This window comes from Phlebotomus papatasi, chromosome 2, assembly GCF_024763615.1.
Source record: "Phlebotomus papatasi isolate M1 chromosome 2, Ppap_2.1, whole genome shotgun sequence".
NCBI classification, from domain to species: Eukaryota; Metazoa; Arthropoda; class Insecta; order Diptera; family Psychodidae; genus Phlebotomus; species Phlebotomus papatasi.
The window spans coordinates 54,138,624-54,162,253 of record NC_077223.1 but is presented as its reverse complement, the minus strand read 5'-3'; the positions used below and the strand labels follow the sequence as shown (position 1 = coordinate 54,162,253).

Here is a 23,630-nt window from a genome sequence, read left to right as displayed (position 1 = left end):
TTCCGCGGTATTCCGCGGAAGATTTATATGGAAACTCACACGTGAAACGTCCGCGGGATAAGCTGGAAAAAACATATGGAAATTTCCACTATCTTTCCATAGTGTTTTATATGGATTTTTCCACTAGTTTTCTGAAATGTCAAACAAATAAAATGGTGTTGCGGCAACTTTTACAATTTGTTTTCAAACCTTCCGCAAACATTTCTAGTGATTCATGTGGCAATTATAATATAATTAATTATGCGACACTGCGTTTCGTGTAGATAATAATGAAGTGATTACATTAAATAGGTCGCCAACCTAAAATAATACTGTTTTTATGTTAATTAATAAATATTTTCGAAAAAATTATTTTTTTTTACAAAATATTTTTTTATTGCTTAAAGTGTTAATTCGTTATTGCTGATTTAGTAAAACATATTATAATCCTCGTAATCTTTGTTATTTCTTTACTATTCGGAAGTAAAATCACGAGGTGCATGTGACAGCTTCATTTTTTCTCCATTTTATTTTGGGGGAAAAATCCACATAAATTCCACGAGCATTTCCATGGATGTATTCTATATGAAAAATCCAGCATAAATCCATTAAATTTTCCTTGGAACCTATTATGGAAAATTCCTATGGAATTTTTTAAGGCAAATAGTGGAAAATTCCGAGGATTTTTTCGCTTGTTATTCCTATTTCGCTTTCTTTTGCTATGGGGATAACACCCCACTGCACTGTCTAATTTTAACCCTGACTAATTTTACTCCGGTCTCCCTACATTGCAACTTCGATAGCGGAATAACACAAAAAGTGTCGTAATTTTATAACGAAAATGCTATTATCTTACACAAAAAAGTTTTTTGATGTTAAGGATACTTTGTAAGTAGATATACAAAGTGACCTTTTTTACTCATACTGACTTTTAATCAAAATAATATTGGTATAATTTAATAATAGAATTTAATATAGTTTTGGTGTCCAAAAATTTCAGTAGTGTAAATGATTGTCGTTTACGCTACTGAAGTTTCTACACTACTGAATTCGCACTGTATATATAAATATAGTTATAAATCTTCATATATTTAGATTAGTTAATAAAAAAATATTAAAGTTTTCTAAGCTTTATCCGTCAGATTTTAATGTGTTTATGATTAAAATTTCATGAAATTTTCTATGAAAAATTCGAAATTTTTGAACCCTAATAAATCGACCGATTAATCGAAATATCTTACTCTGGCAGCCCGTTTTCATATATAGTATTCCTGAACTGTCAGTGGAATTGTGGAGTGCTCGCGAGACATGTGTGCGAATTAATTGATTTTCTCACTCGGTCTGGAACAATGCTAGAGATATTTTGTTTGAGAAATAGTGCTTAATGCCTAAACAGTGCGGTTAGAAGAAATATCTTATTCAGCAGTCAGTCAGTTTACTTAAAAAGTGGCCCCTACCCTAAGTTTACGGAAAATTTTCTGAAGGGCCATTGTTTCGTGCTTTGGCGGCTGGGAAGGATGTGAATATTCTCGAAATTATCGATTTAGTATGCTTCTGTAAGGAGGTAAGTTTCTTTTATTCATCTTGGTCAAATACATGGTTTTACTGCTTCATCCACCCCTTTGTCCAGGAAATATTTCGAGATTTTAAATTTTTCCTCAATTGCTGATCATCTTATCAGCACATCCTCCCACTCTGAGACCTCTTGATCGGGTTCATTGAAAGAAAATTTTCACCCATTGAGAGACTGAAAAGGCGGCAAAATGTACGAGAGAACAGCATAAATTAACTGGCAATTACATAATAATTAAGTGAACGGAGAAAAGAATAAAAAAAACCAAGCAAAGTGGACACTAGACTTGCAAAGTTGATTGTTGGAAAATAGAACACAAGACGTAGTATTCTACGCGTGTCTAATGCAAAATTAACGGAAGGAATAAATATCCTTTAGCTTTATTTAGAAGAGAAAGGAAAGTTTACAGACTTTCACAGTTTGCATGTTTGCTAAAACCAAAAAGAAAGTATTTGAGCAGCAAAAGAATGTTTATATTTAATTATGATTCAAATAAGCTGATTAAACACTTTGTGTTTTGATATCTTAAAAGGAATTTATATAATAAATAAATACTTGTTTTCTTTTTCAACATAATTAATGACTTGCAGAACAGTTTACTTAATGTTGTCGATTTAGCAAAAAGATTTATTTTGACCTTAAGTTCTATATAGGATTCTTATTTTCTTCCAAATGAATCATTATTCTAATGGAAATCGTCTTGGGATTGGGATCCGAATTTATTTCTTAATTAAACGAAGTATTTAGGAGCAATGATGAGTTTTCTCCTGATTTCTCAATAAATTCTCTATATCGAAGCCATTTAGCACATGTTAGAAGAGCAATTAATTAAATTTAATTGCCTTCGAGAAAATGAACCAAACTCCCATCAATCGCATAAACAACCAAGCGATTTCCGTGGTACATTTGCTTGAAAAGCCATTTGGTTGTCGCGTTTGTTAGAAAGGTCTGCAAATGGCTATACATGACTATCCAACATCCATTCATAAATTTGTTGGATGGAGTAAATAAGCCAATAAATTAATCTCCAAAGTTTGCACGCGTCAATGGTGGAGCGGAGGCGGAAAATGCGCCAGAATCTTATCGAAGAATTCAATATCTCACACTCTCCACTGGCCACATGTGTTTATTCCACCGAGTTGTTGAATGAGTGATGAACTGTCGAGCCCGGAAACTCCCAATCTCAATCACTAAAATCATTTTTCAGCTACCTCTTTGGCGCAATTTTTGCCTATAGAGTGTAAGGAAATTTTTCATTGGAGAAATTATTAGGAAGGCGAGAAAAATAATTGAAATTGCTCTAAACATATTTGGCACAGTTCTTGTATACTTTTCTAATGTCTTCTCTTTCCTGCAAATTGTATAATCGTTGCATATCTTTCTGGTTACTTCTTTTATGATTTCTAGAATAACTGTTTAATCACATTAACATCCATGACTGATCATTTTTGCAAGTTAATTTTTTGTGTTAATACGGCGTTTTTACTATGCTATTACACAGTGCGTTGAGCCAGGTGTATTAGAAGAGATTCTCAATATTCTTATGTATTACCATTGTTATTGTCAATATTAAATACAATCTCGTTGCATAAGAAATTACCCTTTGTGAGAATCTAATCACAATTTACTTTTTAATAAAGTGAAAAAGTATATTCCTTACTGTAAAACTGTTACCAAGCCCAGATTTTTAAATTAAATATATGTTGCAGGGGGGGGGGGCGTAACCTCACCTATTTTACTTTGGATTGTTTTTTCGTAACCCCCAAAAATTCGATTGTGAGTTGAATTTTGGGGTTAAAAAATCGCGTCGAGTAATTTTTTGTCGGTCGAAATGAATAAAATTGGCTCAACACGATTCTTTACCCCCAAAATTCAACTCACAATCGAATTTTCACGCATTTCGAGTTGCAAGCACCCCGAGCTGCACGCATTTCGAGGTCATCTGTACAGAATCTCAGCTACCATAAGCTTATCTGGGCTTATCACTGGTCATTTTCTATTTTAAATAGTCTGAGTGAAGAAGGCGAACAAAAGAAAAAAGTTCATTAAAATCGATTAATAAATATTAGAGATAGAGTCAGGTCCATTCGGATATAGTAGGGGTCGGGATACAGTGGGTTGGAGTAGAGACGGAAAAAATGGTCATGACATTTTTGGTTATAGCTCGGGTCAGGGTACATCGAGGGAGGAGTGCGACCTACCGTTGGAAAGGCCTCGACCTCAACTACAACATACTAAAATTTAAAGAAAAAGCTTGTCAAGTTTTCGAAATTTTCGAGATCTATTAATCGAAAATCGATTTTTCGATTAATCGGACCTTCGATTAAATCGGATGAAATTGGCGTGTCACAATGGTTGTAGTCAACGACTCCTTCATATTACCATAATAATATGAAGGAGTCGTTGTTGTAGTACTCAACGAGAGCTTTCCAAAACACCGAAAATTTTCCAAATTCGATAATTAGAACCGGAGATATCGCCATTCGAAAATTCAATTTTTGACCTCTTCTAGCTCTGGTCAGAGGGGTCGGGGACCTTAAATTTTGTATTGATCGAAAGCTCTTAGGCCCAGCTATAACGTACTAAAATTAGAGATCGATCGATGCAATAGGGGCTGAGTTATTGAGAAAACAAAATTTGTTGGTGTTTCAAAATGGCGGAAGGAAGGGGTGGGGGTGGATCTGATATCACCTTCTTCTAGCCGCCCATCGACATTTAACCTCTGGCGAAAACCGCTTGTCGATATCTCTTTCCGTTCTCTATCCAGGAGTGGTTGTACTACGGACGGACGGGACGTCCACGAAAATCGATTTTTGGCGCATATAATATTCGTGATCTATGAGTGTCAAAACGTGTAAATCCAAAATTTGGGCCCGATCTGACGAGGTCGGATTTCACCTGGGACTACAAAAGCTGAGATTGTAAAGAATCTCAGCTAAAAACAAGCGTGTTTCGCTCCAGAGTATTACATTGTCCCTTATTAAATTTTATTATAATAAAATATACTGAAAATACCTAAATCCAATAACATCAACTTCATTAGGTCAAACTTCTCAAAAAGGATGTGGCCTAGAATTTTTTATAGGCGGAGCTTATTGAAGAATTCATATATCTCCTGCAAAATATGAAAATAAAACTGTTAGAAGCAGTCTCAAGCTTTATGTTGGTTTTAGTATATGTACTATATTTTTCGGAATTCAAATTGTAATTGTATTAAAGTTTTTATATCCCTTAAATATATATAGTTTTAGTGCTGGCTCTTTCCTACTTACAAAGTAAAGTATGTTAAATTTTTATTGTGAAAGTGATTGAACAGACTTCTGTTCGCTTAGTAGGTAATCCCAAGATTTTTTTTGTCCACAGAACAAGTGATTCTCAACTCACAAATTTAACCCAAATAGAGACAGGAAAAAAATCCTGCCTCCACACAGGTTTGAACTGGGGGCCTTTCGCCATTTGGGCGAATGCTCTACCAACTGAGTTATGGGGGCACTGGCTCTGATTGCCTTTGCCACTGATCTCAACCAATTGTCATGTGCATTTCAACTTGTTTTCGACTCACTACGAGCCTTAAGAACGGTATCATGCGTACAATTGAACCAGCAGTCCATGTTTTCCATAGAGAAATTTCCTGTGAAAGTGATTGAAAAGACTTCTGTTCGAACAGAACAGGTTTTTTCTAGATTCTTTTTATTTGGAAAAAGGGGAACTGTCTGTGAAACTGTGCGTCTCTTAGAGGCGTTAGAGGTTTTGCGTCCACCGCCGTCTTAGCGTTAATGGCCAACCTACTCCGGAGCCAAAACAGTGGAAATGTCCTTTGCAGATTGTATAAGCCCTCCTCCCTTTAAGTTTTCCTCCTTTTTGAAGTTCATCATTTTGTCTAATATGTGGTTATTGTGAACTTCTTGAATAATTAAATATTTAATATGTAATAGTGTCATTGGCCCCACAATTGATTCACGCATTGTGTTAATAAGTAATTTGTGTTAATTCTTTGACCATAACAAAAACAACAAGACCTCATTCAATTCAAAATTCTTTTAATTCTCCAAGAAAGAGCCAATCTAACCCGATAGAGTAAAATACACAAATTAGTTGGTTTTATATTATTTTTTGTGAAATTTGAGACAATTTCTGAGACGTCGATTGAGACAATTCCCACTTCCTGTCCTTTGTTCTTTTCGCTCTCGATCTCGTACTTGCTTGTGTTTTCCCTTTGTCCGGGAAACTGTTACAGACAGCTAAAGAGTGAAGAAAAATAATAAAAGAGGAAAAACTGCAAAGAAATTACCCTATTGTCTCTCTTATTTTGCATTTCCTTGAACTAATTTCACCAGTGCAACTTTATTTTGTTTCAGTCTTCGCGAAAAAGTTCTTTGGATTTTTTTCTGGTGACATATATATTACCTTTTTTAGAAAAAATATAAATCTATTTTGCATTTAATTTTAGAACGAGATTTTTTTTCCTTTTTGGTCATGTTTTATTTTTCTGCTCGACACCTTTCCACACATGCGGACACTTCAAAGAATACAAACAAACAAGAAAATTGCATGTTTCTTGTTAATTTTTCTCCCTCCATTCTTCGGAATCTCGTGAGTAAAATCCGCTGCTCGTGTGCAAGACTCGAGTAACTAAAAAAAAAAACATAAAAAAACATCACTCATTTTAATGCTGATTTAGGTACAAGATTAATAATGTTTCAGATGGTAATCATATAGAATTAAATTATAATTGTAATTTTTACAAATAAATATAAAGGAGGAGAAAAAAGTTTGAAGAGTTGAACTCTTTAAATTTTTTTAATGTATAGAAAATCTCTATAGTCCACTTTATGCATATCATCAATGACAATATATCTATGACTTTCAATTCATAGTGGAATATTAATATTATCATTAGCATAATTAAGTTATGCCGTAAAACATTTCCGATGCTACGTAAGAAAAAGTTAGTCGAAAGCACGGAAAGCAAATGTGCGAGGCAATTGAATCAATCGATTGGGAATGAATGTTTGACATTGAAAATTTGTCTTGCAGCTGCTTGGAAAATGAACTGAAAACAAACACATTCTTTCTCTCACTCTCGGAACTTGCCTTTCTTCAGACCACAGAAAAAAAAAACAAACGGGAAGAAGGAAAAATTCTTCAGATAGTTTACATTGAAGATTTTTCAATCATATTTCTTGTTTACAGATTTTTTTTCTGGTGCGCCTTAGCAAAGAAACGGAAAGGGAACATCATCTAGGAGGACTTTATCAGGATTATGCGGAGAAGATTGTGATCAACTGGCGCCAAAATGATGAGATATTCAGAAATTCCACATGATTTCTCATCAGACAGTCTCCACTTTGCCGAGGTATGTCATCTGTTTATTGTGTCAGGAGATTTTCATGAGCTGGGAAAATTATATGGGTGTTTTAGTGTTGAAAATTTCTTGCCAAATGGAAGCAAAATATGTGGCAGTAAAGTTAATTTGGATCTCAAATTTGCATCGTTAAATTCTAATTAAAGTCTCATAAATCATAACAGAGATTTATTTTTAGAGGAAAATTGATGAGATTATTTGTTTAATTTTTGCTGTGTCTTTCCTGCCAGGCTCATAAATTTTACAAATTCGATAAACTTTCTGATAAAGAGGCTGTTTTTTCTTCATTATGAAAAGCCTGATTAAGGGGTCATTCAGAGTAATGTAAAATAAACCTTGTGTCACTACAATCTTTGCTTTTCGCTGTATGCAGTCAGTTATAGCCCTTATATTTTTTACTGCTCGAACTCCACAGAGAGATTAGTATATAAATAATGCCTCAATATAATATATAATATATATAATTTCATCCTACAAAATTTCTACGTTTCACTCCCCGGAGCACACTTTTTCAAACATATCCTCGCGTTTTAGATTATTTTTGAGAAATGATGTCCCGCTGTTTGTCCGTCTGTCCTTTCGGCTGCCGCCAGCTCTAGAGGCCAAGTGGTTAAAGATAGCGACTTGGAAACTCCAAGAACCCCGTCTCTGCATAAATCGACCCAATGATCGTTAACATGTCCAAAACCACACTTTTGCGGGATTCCTTGAAAACGCGTCGTGCATTTTTTCGGACATTTCTGGGGAACGTATTTCTCAAGCGAATGTTATCACACTTGGGTACGTTGCTAAGGTCTTTGAAGTTCTGACAATCCTGAACAGGCTCCAACAAAAAATCGCACAACGCATTTTCGGGCAATCCCCCAAAAGACATGTTTTGGAAGAGAAGAGGATACGTGGGGTGAAAATGGGGGTCATGTTAATAGCCCCCTTCTATTATTCTATCGTACAATTGTTTCGTAATCAGAGTTAGTATATGTAGGATTGTCGGCATCGGTAGGAATAGATTGTTATATAGGATGAAAATGAAGGTTCTGGAGATATCTCTGACGGCCAGAGCGCTCTGACGCGATTGTTTTAAGGACAAACACCCTTAAAGATTCCCTGGATAGATCTCACAAGAAGTTCTTAAGATTTTCCGCGTTTTTCGATTTACTAAAACCGTATTTACTGTGTGTAAGTAACCTTCTTAAGATCTTAATAAAAATGTTAGCGTAGGAGTTAAATTTTTTCCGTAATATCTGCTGTAATGTGTACATAAAAGTAATATAATGATAATTAAGAAAAACGATAATTATTTTTATAACAATTTAATAAAAAGATATTTTGCAATTAACCTATGCAATAAGCTTCTTCGACAAGTGAAATTCCGAGAAATTTTAAATATTTCGATGTGCCACTAAAATAACCACAGTGCGATTTAAAATATTTTTAAAGTATTAAGATTTTTTCCTATTGATGCACCAGATTCATTTTGCGAAAATGCATTAAATGCTATATTTATTTCAACTCAGGTATGGATGAATTTATAGCGAGTAGCCCATTATAGAGATTAAAATATGATATATACCTAAAGCAATAAAACAAATATATCACTTGGATGATTTTTGATTATTTCTTCAAGAATTTCACACACCCGCAAGTGAAATAAATTAGAAGTTTCCCAATATTCCATTTTTTCCTTCAATTTCTGCCATAATTTGCGCAAGAACCTCTCACACTTGTTTGTCTGGTAATAAACAAAGTTTAAGCAAAAGTAAAGGGGGAAAAATTAATGAAATGAAAATTGATTGAAATTCCTCAACCATCTCGTTTTGTGGTGAGCAAGTAGGAAAATATAGTGCAAGTGGATAAAATTTTGGGGTCATGATTCACACAAATTTTTGATGTTAATAAAACTCAGTCGAAAATTCCATTCAATTACATGAAAAAGCTCAATGTGGGGGGAAAAAGTGCGACAAGGTTGGATGGGTGAGCGGTGTGGGTGGCTATTTTTGGACTTGAGACATATTCGATGGCACGAAGGGGAGAGGCTCAGTTTCACACTTGTTTGCCTATTTGCAGCTTACTGAGGAGCAAATGTACAGGAATTCACGAGATGAGTCGCCACCGAGTGATTTGTCTTCGCACAGTGGTCCAGCTCTGCCTCTGATTGGGAGTTCTGGCTCGGCAGAGAAGAAATTCTCAGAGCACTTTCACACACGACACCATTACACCCTCTCGAGGGATCCTAGGGCCAAAAAACTGTCTCTGGGCAGTGGAAATGGCATCCTCAGCACTTCAAGTGGACACGAGTACGGCTATATCAATCATGGGTGAGTTTCTAAAATGCCATTTACTCTGGAAATTGAGATAACAGTCGTCTGAGTAGCTTCTTGAATACTCAGCTGGCTATCTTCAGAAATTTGTGTATCTGGTGACCATGAACTTGCCTTTGGAAAACAACGATGATAACGATTTAGTTGTGAAGACCTTTATCTAGAAATAGTATGATCAGTTATTTTCTATTTTCTTGCAATTGGTTGTAGATAGTTTAATTATTTTTTAGGTGAAAAGGCACAATTGTACTAACAGGTACTAATTTATTTGGTTAATTCGTGAGGGGACATAAAATAGCAGATTAATTAATTAACTTAAAGTTTTTAAGTTAATTGAAGTAATAAACACAGGATTGAACCACTTAGATGTGCTAAAGCACAAGACACTACAAAAGCATCAGACGATTTTATATATGGTGTGGTTTATAAAATAATTTCTCAGAAAAACTCATTGATTTTTAAAAATAGCATCGTTCAGTTCAATAAACGATACTTATGTAAGAGAAACAGCGTACACTTTATTTTAAAAAAGTAAGTAACTACACAAAGTAGTTTCAAGCTTGGTTAAAAATGTATGACAATCCCTAAATTTTTCCTTAAATTTAACGAACTTAACAAGTTCTAAACTAATTATAAATTAAAAAAAAGAGTCACTAATTTTACTGCTTGAACTCTACAGAGAAAGCAGTATATACTTACCTCTTATAAGTATAGTATATAGTTCGATTCCTTACTCTTTACCTCCTGAGGGATTACATTTTGGTGGACTTATGGAACTTTATCTGAAGTTTCGAGTTTTTTTACGTCACGCTGTTTGTCCGTCTATCCGGCCGTTACTACATTTAGAGATAGAGACGTGCGGTCTTCGGGAGACCACCAGACCACCCTATAGGTCTACCCTGGAACCATTAACCTATCCCTCATTTCTTCCTCACCTTTCTCCTTGCCGTCCAATATATTTTTTTTATATTGCTCGAAAACGCATCATGCATTTTTTTCATTTTTGGATATGTTAGCTTATCTGGGCAGACAGTTCGTCCATATACGAAAATGCCGTTAAATCATTCCTAATAACGGGTTTTCAAGGTCAAACGTTTAAAAGGCTTTAGAGAGCATATTTCTCATCCGAATGGTATCATGTTTCGGCTCTTTGGAAAGGTCTTGGAATTTACTATATAACTCAACCTCTTCCAATCGGTTCTGAACCAGTAATGAACCGATTCATAACCGGTAACTAATATTTGTGTAAAAATCAATTTTATTACTTCTAAGCTATTTTCGGTTATCTTTCGAGTAATTTATGAATCTGTTTAAATTGGTTGAGAACCAGTACATGGTAAGTCATTCGAAAATACTTGTGAAATATAACATCTTTACGTGTTCGAGCATTCCGCAAAGCCTTGGATGCTTTGCTACTCATTTTTTCACTTATTTTTGATTACTCTAAGATTATTTTATATCCGTCCGTTTCTTTTGTATATTCTTTTCTGAATGGTTATAGTCTACTTCCAAATTCAGAAAAAAATAGTAGGTTACACCTTTTTGAGCTAAAATCTTTTTTAATCTTATAAAATTGAATGTTGGTTTTGTTTAGTTAATTAGTGCTTATTAGAAATAATTTTGTCTTGAAATGAAAGAAAAGCCCAATAGTTTGTGCCTTATATCTTTTTTTAATACTTAATTTTTAAATAACTAGGGGGAGGTGAGGCTTCTTTGTGTTACGGAGATACATTTTTTTGTATATTTCTAAAGAAATCTAAGCTATAACATAATGTGTTTTAGCTCTGCAAGAGAATTTTGTAACTAAATTATAATAACTTAGAAATATGTGAAAAAATCGTATATCAATGGTGCCCCATTGCTCAAAATAGCCCTACCTCCCCCTATAATCCTATTAGTAAAATATAATCGTATAGTATAGGATATTATCGTCCGGTAAACTTTGTGATATACCGCATTAAATTTACGATCCATAAATAACACCACACAATTTTCTAAAGATATCCGAGATATCCATTAAAACAATATCTAAAAGTCAGCTAAAGAAAGTGTGTAAGGTCAGTTGAAGAAAATGTTATCTGATGAGAAAAGTAATGCATTTCTTGGGTGAACTTCTCTCAAGCAGAACGAATTGCGTGTACCTTCAAGATTCTCCATGAGGAACTTTGAATGATTGGCAGACTATAATGTTTTTTTTTTTTTTAAATTGGTAATACTTTTATGTGAATTTTGAAATAATTATATATGGGTTTCTTTACAGGCTCGTCAGTTCGAAGAAGTGCAACAGTTTACCGACAAATTCTACAATGCAGGATTTTGATACGCAAACCGTGAGCGCTCTTCGTTTGTCTCCTGAGGATTTAGCCAGTCAAATCACCCTTTTAGACTTCCCAGTATTTGCAGCCATTCAGCCCGATGAGCTCACGAGTTGTGCTTGGACAAAAAAGAACAAGACCACAGTGACGCCCAATATTGTAGCTTTCACGAAACGCTTCAATCACACGAGTTTTTGGACAGTGCAGGAGATTCTCAATGGGACCACACCTAAAATTCGTGCGGAGTTGCTTGGGCACTTTATACGTGTGGCCAAGAAGCTCCTAGAGCTCAATAATCTTCATTCCCTCTTTGCCATTGTCTCAGCCATGCAGAGTGCCAGTATCTATCGATTAGCCAAGACTTGGTCTTGCCTCAGTCGCAAGGAGAAGCAGACCTTTGATCGGCTTGCCGACATTTTCAATGATCGTAACAATTGGGCCAATCTGCGGGAGTATTCAGAGAGTTTGAAGGTGCCCTGCATACCCTATATTGGTCTTTTCCTCACCGATCTCATATACATCGATTTAGCCTTTCCCCACACTGGAGGTGGCCTCGAGCCGGAGCAGCGTAAGACGCAGATGAACAATATTCTAAGGGTCATCGCCAGTTACCAGGGCTCTTACTATGGACACATCCAACCCCTTCCACATGTCCAAAAGTACCTGCAGAACGTAAGGTTCATCGAGGAGCTCCAGAATATTTTTGAGGAGGATCAGTACAAGTGAGTTATTAATTTTTATAGAATCTCTTGTATTATTCAGAATTTAGGAAAATAAGAAATTGAACTTAGTATTGATTAGTTCAATTTCATGAATATTTTCTCAATTAATTTTCACCATGAACTGTACAAGAATGTAATAATTTACGGTAAATTGAGAATATTAATTTTGACTAAATTAGTTTCTTCTTTGTGGAAAGATTTTATCACAATAATGTGGTGGTTAATTTATATCAAAATTTCTTTTTGTAGGAAATCTCTCAAATTGGAGCCCTCATCTTCCGTACCGAGTTCATTTTCAGCCAACACAACATCAAAGGATGGTGGATCTTGCAATGTAGATTCTGTGGCAATTGCTTCGTTGAATCTTTCACCAGCGAAATCAGTGTCTGCCACAATATCCTCAAGTTCAGCTTCCACAGCGTCTAAATTTGTTCCGGGCCACCGGAAGAGTCGCAGTCTTGGGACAAAGTGAGTGAACTTTATCTGATTTTTGTGTTCATCTTTGGGTGAAATTCACTGATTTCCTTCTTGAGATTATTCTTAAGTGTAACTTTTTTTTTGGGCTTCACTCACCATGCAACATTCACCTCCAATAAAATCACTTCCATCTCATAAATTTTATTCCTCACTGTGAAAACTCTGGTTTTGTTTAGTTTTTATTTTGGTTTATCCACAATTAAAATTTCATCCTAAAATCATTAACTTCTATCTCTCATCGATTTCTGTGTGAATTTCCTCTTGAGACCACAAAACACACCTAATTGTGATGATTTCGTGTGTATTTAATGAGGAAGACAAACAAAAAAAAATGTGCTGAAAATGTTTGTAGATGTCGTAGCACGAGTTTGCCGCGCAATTTTCATCAGCAAATATGTGCTTGTCCAGCGTTTTCTGTGGCCAGAACTCTTCCATCACATAGATGCAAGTGTCGGTGAGTGTTTTTGATGTCCTTTTCGATGTCTCTTCAGTGTTCGATGGACACTTTCATGCTATTTTCATTTGATTCTTTTCAATTTTACACCAATTTTATTTTCTCAGTTCAATTTTTCGTTTTTTTTATATATACTCTTTCAACACCATTCACAATGATTTTCTTCTTGGCATTTTCTAATTTTCCTGCACAAACCATTTGCCATTGAAAATGATGATTGAAAAAAAATAACAAGCAAAATACTTATATTTCATGATCAAAAACCACAGTCCATTTCTGTAGAAAGGAGGAAGAAGACATTAAAAATTCATTGCGTTGATGTTGCAGTTGAAATTAAAATTATTTGTTTAGATTTTGTGAGCAAAAACAGCAAATAGCCGAAAATGTTAATTAATTGCATTTGGTTGTGCCTTTGCCATGACTTCAAAGCACAAAACACGATGCTTAAACTCTCTCAATTTGGTATGCACGGTCAATTTTCATGTGAGAGATATGCAATAAAATTGTAAAAATAAATTTGAGAAATGCAGAATTGAGAGGGATTCAAGCTATATGCAATAAAAGATAAAAAGCCATTTCTCTAAATCCGTGCGGCTCTGTTGGCACTGAAATGTAAATTTATTGGGGATATTTTAGTAAAGTTTCTTTTTCTATAAAATAAATTGATTTTTGCAATGCTGCTGGTGATGCAGATTTTTTTGGAATTCTTTACTTTTAGCTGAGAGTTTTTTTTTATAATCTTTTCTACTTTTTTTCTTAATATTTACAACTTGGCGGTTTTGTCTATTATATAAATATAATGTTATTTTTGGATATTTTTCTTTGAAGTGAAAAAAGTATAATAATTTGAATTTTCTTTAAAATTTTCCAGAAAACTCATTGTCTGTAAAATTTTTAAATGAGGAAACAATACGTGAACAACAAAGTGATTATTGTGATTTTTATGGCATTTCAGTATAATGTTTCGGCTCAAAGCTTTCAATTTTTGAACACCAATACATTCTGGTGTTAAATGTTATTTTTGAAATTGGTTGAAATCATTATAACAGCTAAAAAAAAGTTTAATGCATTATGGCATATATGATCTGTATTTTTTTATGAAATCGGCCGTGGTAAGACGGTGGTAGTCGCAATCACTACACAGTAAAAAATTATTACTACGATTATCGCGTGTAATGGGAGTAAATCGATTATCGTAGTAGTTTTCCCTGATTATTTAGTTGAATTTAACCTGTTGAATTTTTTTTAAGTTGAAAATTTTTAGTTTAATATTTCTAAAGTTGATTTTTGTGGGCTGAATGATTTTTCTGTTTAATTTGGTTAGTTGAATTAATTTAGTTAATTTTTTTTGTTGGATTTTCTTAGCTTAAATTTTTTAAGTTGAATTTTCTTTCAGTTTGTTTCTTAATAAAACAAATTTGAATAAAATACACTTTATACGAAACAGTTTGAATGGAACAAAAATTTCTCTGTACTCATCCCAATGAGAATTTTATTCAAATACTAAGTGAATTTCAATTTTCATTATTATCAACAATGACAGATTCTTTATATTTTTAACGCGTCTTTACTATACATAGTGCTCTATATATGAAAAAAAACATTGCGTCAGTAGAGGTCTTGGATCTTGTGTAATCGTCTTTTAGTACACTACTCTAAAAATCCACAAATTTTATGGGTTTTAACTGGTTTATGGTATTTATTTGAGTACTGATGACTTTATAAAAATGATAATTTATTATCCACAAAATAAATTTTCAAATACGTTTAATCGAGTACAACATTCAAAAAAAAATAAAAAAAAAAGTATAAAATTAAAAATAATTCAAGAACATTGAGATATAAGCACCATAAGGAAATTCTACCTAAAATGCTTTTACTGTTTTGAAATATATTTTGTTAGAGCTTCTGAGCTTTTTAAAAAGCTCAAAATGATTTTATTTGGATTAAAAATTGATAAAAAACAAAAATTGATCAAATAGATTAAAAGATTTGTGCAAACACCTAATTTTTTTAAAATTTTCAAAATAGGGTTTTAAGAGAATTTTGGGGACATTTTTGAACGATTTTTCTCACAAGGGAGGTCATCGAGTCATCAAATTCAGATTGGCTTTATATTGAGAACATAGACGCGGATAGGGATCATAAGGATCGTGTCATACTCAAAAAGTGCTAAATTTTTTTTCCTTTGCAAAAAAAAGCAATCAAAGGATTCCATAAAATGTTAATGATAAAGAAAGTTCTAGAGCCAGCGTCTATGTTCTCAATATGAAGCCAATCTGAATTTGATGACTCGATGACCTCCCTTGTCAGAGGAAGCTAAAATGTTGTCTTGCAGGAAGATTGTGGTCGTAAAGAGCATTTCCCATTCTAATTTTGATAAAATTTAAAGTATTTTCTTCAAATAAGTCTTTGAAGAAAAAGAAGAAGAAACATTTCTCGTCTTTATCGGAATTTCCACACAAGAAAAGTCCATCTTGGTAAAGTTTCAGGTTTCAGACGTTTCGTATTCTTTTCTGTGGAAGTATTCTCTTCTATGGAAATAATTTGAGATCATAAAAACAATATATGGTTTTATGATGGATTTTAAATAGAAAACTTGTTGAAATCTTCCTAAAAGAGTTTCAAAAAAGATAAACTGAAGCTGCTTTCGATTATAATTCCCTAAAGGCCACTACACACTAGAGACATTTATATTCATATTGAAGCAAATTCCCTACGCTTGTATAGAAAAAACTCTTTAATATGGATATAAATTTTTCTAGTGTGTAGAGCCCATAAAACAAAAAGAAAAGCTATATTTGATTTTTGAAAACTATTTGAAGACTGTTTATGAGCTATTTGAATCACTTAAAATCATCAAAATTGGATTAAAACAAGATTTATGTCGATAAAGGGTCTGAAAGCTTTTTTGGTTTAATAATATCGTTTTTAGACATTATTCTCAAAATCGTTAAATGCAATTTCCTTCAATAAAAACTACTGAGATCCATGAGGTCATTTTTGTACCCCCGTGAAAATCGGCGCTAAAATAGAATAATAAAAAAACAGAGCTTCCCTGTAAAACAGTTCCTAGTGAATTTAGTTTTACGTGAAGGTCCTATTAAGTATTTTATTTGTTTTTTAAATACGTTCAAATTAAGGATAATTAGACGTATTTTTGAAAATTTTCGAGGAAGCTCTTTTTGTGTTTGAAAAACGAATTTTTTTTAGAATAATCCTCTAATGTGGCCACTCCTCTTTCTAAAATTCTAGCTACACCCTTGGCACTAAATAAAGCCTCTTATTATCAATCCTGAATGATGGGCACTTCATTCAATCTATGCATTATACAATTTTTCTTTTGGTATTGAGACACCTTAACTATTTGCTAACTGGGCCTTTCACCCTGTATCCATCACTGGCTTTCCCCCTTACGGCGTTATCACACTTGCACATTAAAGTTTTAATGTGATTCACATTAATTGTCGCTTGTGAGCGTCCAAATATGTAATTTGTGTCTTTGAGTCACTCAATATTTGGGGTTTTTCTATTTATTGATAAAGAAGTGGACTTGGCCTGCAAAAATAAGTTTAAATTTACCTAAAGCATAAATATTTTTCACATTAAAAAATTAAAGAGAAAATCGCATTAATTTTTCGCATTAATGCTATAAATCAATTTATATCAAATTTTTCGGGCCAAGTCTACCTTTTTATCAACAAATAGATCAAATTTTGAATATAAAATGATTCAAACACACAAATTACACATTTGGACTCTCACCAACGACAATTAATGTGAATCATATTAAAATTTTAATGTGCAAGTGTGATAACACAGTTACATGTAGAGCCTGTAGAGGAGTGTAGAATAGTTTTACTCAGAAGATTAAGAGCGGTATTCAAGCAAATTAAGTCAAGATAGTCTCTGTTGGGAATTGACTCTTTAAAAATATACAAAACATTTCCCATATTATTGATTTATATTATCCAAAAATGTTATATTCCTGAAAGTGCTACATCCCTCAACACCCAACGCTCCTCTAATTAAAAATAAAATAATAAAGTAAATTATTTCATTCGGAAGCAGCCAAAATCCCGAAAGCCAAAACCCCGAGAGCCAAAATTCCGAAAGCCAAAATCACGAACGCCAAAATCCCGAAAAGGCCAAAATCCCGAAAGCCAAAATACCGAATGTTCAGAATCCTAAAAGGGACGAAATTATATGGAGGATAATGTATAGAATAATTTCCCAAGCACAGAAAATATCCCTTTGCCTCCAGAAAGTGAGGGTGCAATCGTGGGAGTAGCTATGGCACTTTTAAGAATTCGGGATTTTGGCTTTCAGGATTTTGGTGTTCGTGATTTTAGCTTTCGGGATTTTTGGCTTTCGGGATTTTGGCCTTTTCGGGATTTTGACCGGGACCCTATTTCATTAAAATATGTTTTAAAGTGAGGTAGGAGTCATAGCGTAAGCATTTGTCATAGTACGTGGCTATGAAAAGCCTTTTAAGTTGGGGATGATATTCTGGGAATAATAAATAAAGGGTTTCATTGTTTCAAATGGGTAAAAAGTACCACGTAAAAGTAGAAAAAGATAAACGAAAAGTATAAGAAGAACATTTCCTTTCCTTGTGCTCTTTTTCTCTCACCCCATATTATAGTCTACGCCTTTACGCCACTTTCTTTTGTAATATATTTCTGTGACGCTTCAATCTTCAATATATGTACTTCACAATATCCGCTCCTTGGTCTAAATATCAGATCTTTTTTTTTGTTTTTGACAATTTAAGTAAATCTACTGTCCAGAAATTAAAGAACGATTATTTTTTTGTCAATCCAAATTTTCTTTCGATTTTTACTTTCAATATTTAAACAGCTCTAATAAAAATTTGAAATTATATATAATGAACGTTTCATTAACTTTAAATATTTCGTATATTTATGTTCTATTATTATTATTCTTTTTAAATACTCTTCTAAGTATGTGCAAATTTTAAAATTAATTTTGTAAAAAAAGAAATAAAATGCAAAAAGTACCTAATTATTATTATTATGACAAAGGAGAGTGGTCAAATCCGGTCCCGGAATCGCCACGAACGGGACCTATGTCATTGGATAGACATTGGTATAGGTAACAACTTTTGTTCTGGATCAATGTTCTAAACCATGGAGGAACAGTTCTAGAGCATAAAAACTATTTTATTACAATGATGAAGAATGATCAAAAGTATATGGGCGCTGGTTCATCTTCATACAAACATTAGAGTAGACGCATTTTGAAGATATTAATATAAGGTTAAAAAAATGCCGGGACCCAGGACGATAAACGCTGGGTGTCCTTGTAAAAAAGGCCTTTATCCTTCCGAAAAATCGTTGTTATGACTACGAATTATACACGAATTATACGGTATAGGGTCACTGTATGTTTTAAACTTTTTATTTATGCATACCACCCCCTCTCTCCACCCTCCGTTCTGGTACCCCTTATACAAAATGGGGGCACTTTACCTTATAACTCCTTTCTGAGAGAAGGTACAAAGCTGAAATTCAACAAGGAAACAAAACTTATGGAAGACTTTTCAACCATGCATGTTAACCCGTATCCTCCTCCACCCCTTCTGGTAACCGTATACAAAATGAGAGAATTTTGACCTCCTTTCTGAGAAGAAGTAGTTGGTTTGTAAAAGAATGAAAAAAAAATGACTAACTAATAAAGTTAACAATAATTTTCTAGATTTTAAGGCTTTTTCTAAGGCTTTTGACAGCATCCCTCACGATCTACTTTGTAATAAACTTGAGAGACTTTTTGGCTTTTCTACGGTGTCCGTCCGTCTCATTTCGTCTTACCTTGCTTCCAGATCCCAGGTAGTGAGGTCCGGCGAATCAACCTCGTCTCCCCTCGATCTCACTCACGGAGTTCCTCAGGGTACTATTTTAGGGCCCATTCTGTTTTCCCTTTTTATAAATGATCTCCCGCAGGCTCTCAGGTTCTGCGGATATCATTTGTATGCCGATGATCTACAGGTCTATTGCTCTTTGGATCCGTCTCATTCATCATACGCTTTTGAAGCGGTGAATGATGATCTGGAGAGAATCACTTCATGGGCCTACAACAATGGCCTTGTGCTGAATGCCAAAAAGTCTCATGCATTGGTCATTCACTCTAGAGGTAGGAATCCTTCGCCGCATCCACTTTATCTTTCGGATGAAGTGATCCCGCTCTCCTCCAAAGTGAAGAATCTTGGTGTCATCTTCAATGACACTCTTACCTGGTCGGATCACATTGCAGAGATCTGTCGGAAGGTTTTTCTTACCTTGCGTACATTGCGGCGCTTTCAATCCTTTACGCCCCAAAACACTAGATTGCTACTGGTTAGGGCGCTGATTGTGCCCTTCTTCACCTATGGGTGTGAACTGTTCTTTCGAACACAACATGACGCTCTAAATCGTCTGAGACTGGCATTTAACTCATGTTTGCGGTATGTCTTCGGACTTCGTAAATATGATCATATTTCTGCATTTATCGACTCTATTCTCGGACTTCCACTGCCCGGTTATCTCGATACCCGTGTGGTGGATTTCATCTCCAGGCTTCTTTCCACTGGTAAGCCGCGGTACCTCGCAGAGCTTGTGGTTGCTGGATCATCCTACAGGTCTTCGTGTCTCCGTGTGCCCAGTTCAGGGAGTCGTAATTTTCGCAACTCCATTTTTGTAGAGTTTAATACGGGAATACTCTGGAACACTTTGCCCAGAGAGCGAAATAGGGGGCTTATCCTGAATCATGTTGCCTCTGCAGGCTCCTAATTTACCTTACTTTTGTATAGGGCCACTTTTGTACAGAGGACAGTTTGTCCTATTTTAAATTAAATAAATTGAATTGAATTGAATTGAATTGAATTTTATATGCATTTATAGACATCTAGTCGAATTACAGCTTTCTGCCTCCTCTTAGAAAGGAGTTATAAGGTAAAATAGTCTTATTTTGTATGTGGGCTACCAGAAGGGGTGATGGACGAAGAGTTTGGGCAGTATGGTTAAAAAGTCTTCTTTAAGCCTTGTTACCATGCTGTATTTCAACTTTCTATCTTTTCTCAGAAAGGAGTTACAAGGTAAAATGCTCTCATTTTATCTGAGGGCTACCAGAAAGGGGGACAGAGGAGGGAGGTATTATACATCGCTTAAAAGTCTTCCCTAAGCTTTGTTCCCTTGTCGAATTTCAGCTTTCTATCTCCTCTTAGAAAGGAGTTATAAGGTAAAGCGCCCCCATTTTGTATGGGGGCTATCAGAATGGAGGGTGGGGGAGGGGGTGATGTGCATGGACAAAAACTTTAAGTCATACAGTGACCCTATACCGAATTTCATCAAGATCACTTTAGCCGTTCTTGCGTAATTCGTTGTCAAAACAGCGATTTATCGAAAGGATAAAGGCATTTTTACAAGGACTCCCAGCGTTTATCGTCCTGGGTCCCGGCAATTTTTCAATCTTATATCAGTACCTACAAAATGCGCCTACTCTCGTTTTTGGCGATTCCGGGACCAGCGTCCATATACTTTTGACCATTCTCCTTTATTGTGAGAAATATTGGTAAACTCAATGTTTTTCTTTCAACAGCATCTTCAGCAAGACATGCCAAGTTGGAGTGGCTCCAATGACAAATTCTTGTTCAGAATCTTTGGATACTTCAACACAGTCTCAACAATCGCGTCATCTGCTGGATGACTCTGTGCTAGAGGACAGAATGCTGCCCGATGCTATTTCGACGGCAAGCTCAGATGGGGTATTTGGTGGCTTTGAGCTGGACGGTGACGCTGCCCAGGAGTCTCTTGAGTTTCAGGGATGCGTTAGGCGAAAGACTGTGCTGAAGGATGGCCGGAAACCCGCTGTGGCCTCTTGGCAGCGATACTGGCTGCAGATCTGGGCCAATTCCCTCGTCTATTTCCCGCCAAAGTCTTTTAAAGGGTGAGTTAAAAATATTTTCAAGCTATTTTTGCATGTTAATGTTTTGTGTTTGTTGTTAAAGCAATGATCGGGCTGACTTCAAGCGTGAACCATGCAAAGTTTGTCCTCTGGATGGATGGAGGGCTGAACAGGTGGACAATATTCAACAAGCAAATACCTTTCAACTCGTAAATATGGCAACTAGCACAATCTACAAATTCCGCACGAGTTCTCCCAAATTCACAACAATGTGGCTTGAGTCTCTAAATCGGATCTCACAACAGAACACTGAGAAGCAACTTCCGGTGAATCTTATGTCGTTCGAATGAAGCTCTCAATTTTACCCAAAAAAAGATAAAATAAGGAAACTCCCCGAAAATGATCATTATTAGAGATACAAATGGAAATGATAAATTACCTCTTGAAAATTTGATATGAAAAACAAAAAAAAATCTCTTTTAGACGGATGTTTAGTATAAAGGAGTCTCTCTTATATGGCTACTACTGGAAGACTGATGAATTTTATCTGATAAATTTAATAAATAAAAACAATATAAATAACTGAAAACACTAGCATATCCATCACAGTAAAAAATAATTACTACGATTATCGCGTGTAATGGGAGTAAATCGATTATCGTAGTAGTTTTTGCTGAATTTTACTAGTTGAATTCAACTCGTTGATTTTTTTTCTAAATTGAAAATTTTTAGTTTAATTTTTTTTACAGTAGACTCTCGCAAATTCGGCTCTTTTAAGATCGGGCTACTTTTTAATTCGGGCAGCGGTTACGTTTGAAAAAAGTTTGTTGTCATTTTTCATGTTTGATTATGATTATCAAATGAATCAAATATGCCCAAATTTGGCATGGTTTGTCTTAGTTTTGATGTGATTTTGCATTATTGAGGGATTTTCATGCACTTTACATTATATATGAGTGTGTAAACTCGATATCTATATGTACACTCAGAAAAGAGCTCTGTGGAAACAGCTCTTAATTTAGCTCTTGATATAAGAACGGGCATTCGTGTGTTGAGCTTAAAGACTATTTTACTTGAAGGAAAGCATTTATTTTAAAACATGCTTTGGTTCAAGAACGTACAGTCTTTGAATTTTCATAGATGGCAAAAATGGTCTCTGGAGGAATTTTAAATACTAAGCAGTTCTTGAAGCAAAGCATAACGTGTTTTGATTCTAGTATCAGATTTTTGCTGCTGTATCGCAACAATATTGACGTACACTCACAATGTACACGTTTTCTTTATTTCCCTACCACCGTATACACTTCTTAATTTATAATATTTCACTTTCAGTATATTTTTCCTAAAGTCTGAACGAAATTGATCAATTTTGGACTAAAACAAAACTCACATTTGGGCAGATATTTCTCCATACGACTATCGCTGAGCGAGATGCCCGACATGTTTACAATTTTTTTTTCACCCGAACCATATCACAAAAATCTTTTAATTTTTCCACTATATAAGGTTGACATTTCGGTCCCATATGCCCGAATTTGAGAGAGTCTACTGTAAGTTGAATTGAACGAGCTGAATTTATTTGTGGTTAAATTTGCTTAGTTGATTTATCTTAGTTGAATTTTTTAAGTTGGTTTTTTTTGTTTTAATTTCCTTTTTATTTCTTTTATGCGAATAAAACAATTGTAAATAAAACACAGTAAGTATATTTTATCTTTTTTTATTTTATTTTTAATTTATCACAGCAATTTTCTGTATTAGTGTACGAACCTTAGGGTTCATATTCCCGGTTCTATTACAAGAACTCCTCGAGCCACCTTGTGGCTCCATTTTTAAGATATAAACTTGTAGAAACTCCAGCACGCAAGAGATTTTTTTGGGGAACATATAATTATATATGTTGTACGTTGCCACCGTCACTGAAAGGGCATCCCACAGTGACGTTGTGTGGATCAGTGATCCACACAGTCAGTTTGATGTAATGTTTTCGCGATTCGCAAAAATTCGCGAAAAAATCCGACAAAATCCGACAAAATCCGCGAAAAATTTCGCGATTCACGAAAATTCGCGAAAAATTTCGCGATCCGCCAAAATCCGCGAAAATCCGCGAAAAATTTCACGATCCGCCAAAATTCGCGACCCGCGAAAAATTTCGTGACCCGCGAAAATTCGCAAAAATCTCGCAGCCCGCGAAAATCCGCAAAAAATTTCTCGATTCGCGAAAATTCGCGAAAAATTTCTCGATACGCCAAAATCCGCGAAAAATTTCGCGATTCACGAAAATTCGCGAAAAATTTCACGACCCGCGAAAAACCGCGAAAAATTTCGCGACCCTGCGAAAATCCGCGGAAAATTTCGCGACCCACGAAAATTCGCGAAAAATTGCGCGACCCGCGAAAATCCGCGAAAAATTTCGCGTTCCGTGAAAATCCGCGAGAAAATTCGCGCCTCGCGAAGATCCGCGAAAGACATCGCGGATTGTGAATTGTATATGACACCTTTCAAATCTTCGGATATAGACTCACCAT

General features: G+C 34.9%; 2 protein-coding genes across 3 annotated transcripts in view; both read left to right on the top strand.

Moving 5' to 3' along the window:
• Positions 1-23,630, top strand: part of LOC129801718 (rhodanese domain-containing protein CG4456) — an 887,636-nt gene that overhangs the window by 287,889 nt on the left and 576,117 nt on the right. The window lies entirely within an intron of this gene.
• Positions 1,241-21,694, top strand: LOC129801682 (ras-specific guanine nucleotide-releasing factor RalGPS1). Of its 2 annotated transcripts, XM_055846954.1 has the most exons (8): positions 1,244-1,543; positions 6,746-6,908; positions 8,982-9,232; positions 11,496-12,272; positions 12,522-12,740; positions 13,102-13,203; positions 20,800-21,147; positions 21,209-21,694. In XM_055846954.1, the coding sequence occupies exons 2-8, from the start codon at positions 6,849-6,851 to the stop codon at positions 21,453-21,455; spliced, it is 2,004 nt and encodes a 667-aa protein (XP_055702929.1). In that variant the 5' UTR covers positions 1,244-1,543; positions 6,746-6,848; the 3' UTR covers positions 21,456-21,694. The 2 variants fall into 2 exon arrangements, with proteins under 2 accessions (XP_055702930.1, XP_055702929.1); XM_055846955.1 differs by lacking the exon at positions 13,102-13,203 and having other exon boundaries at positions 1,241-1,543.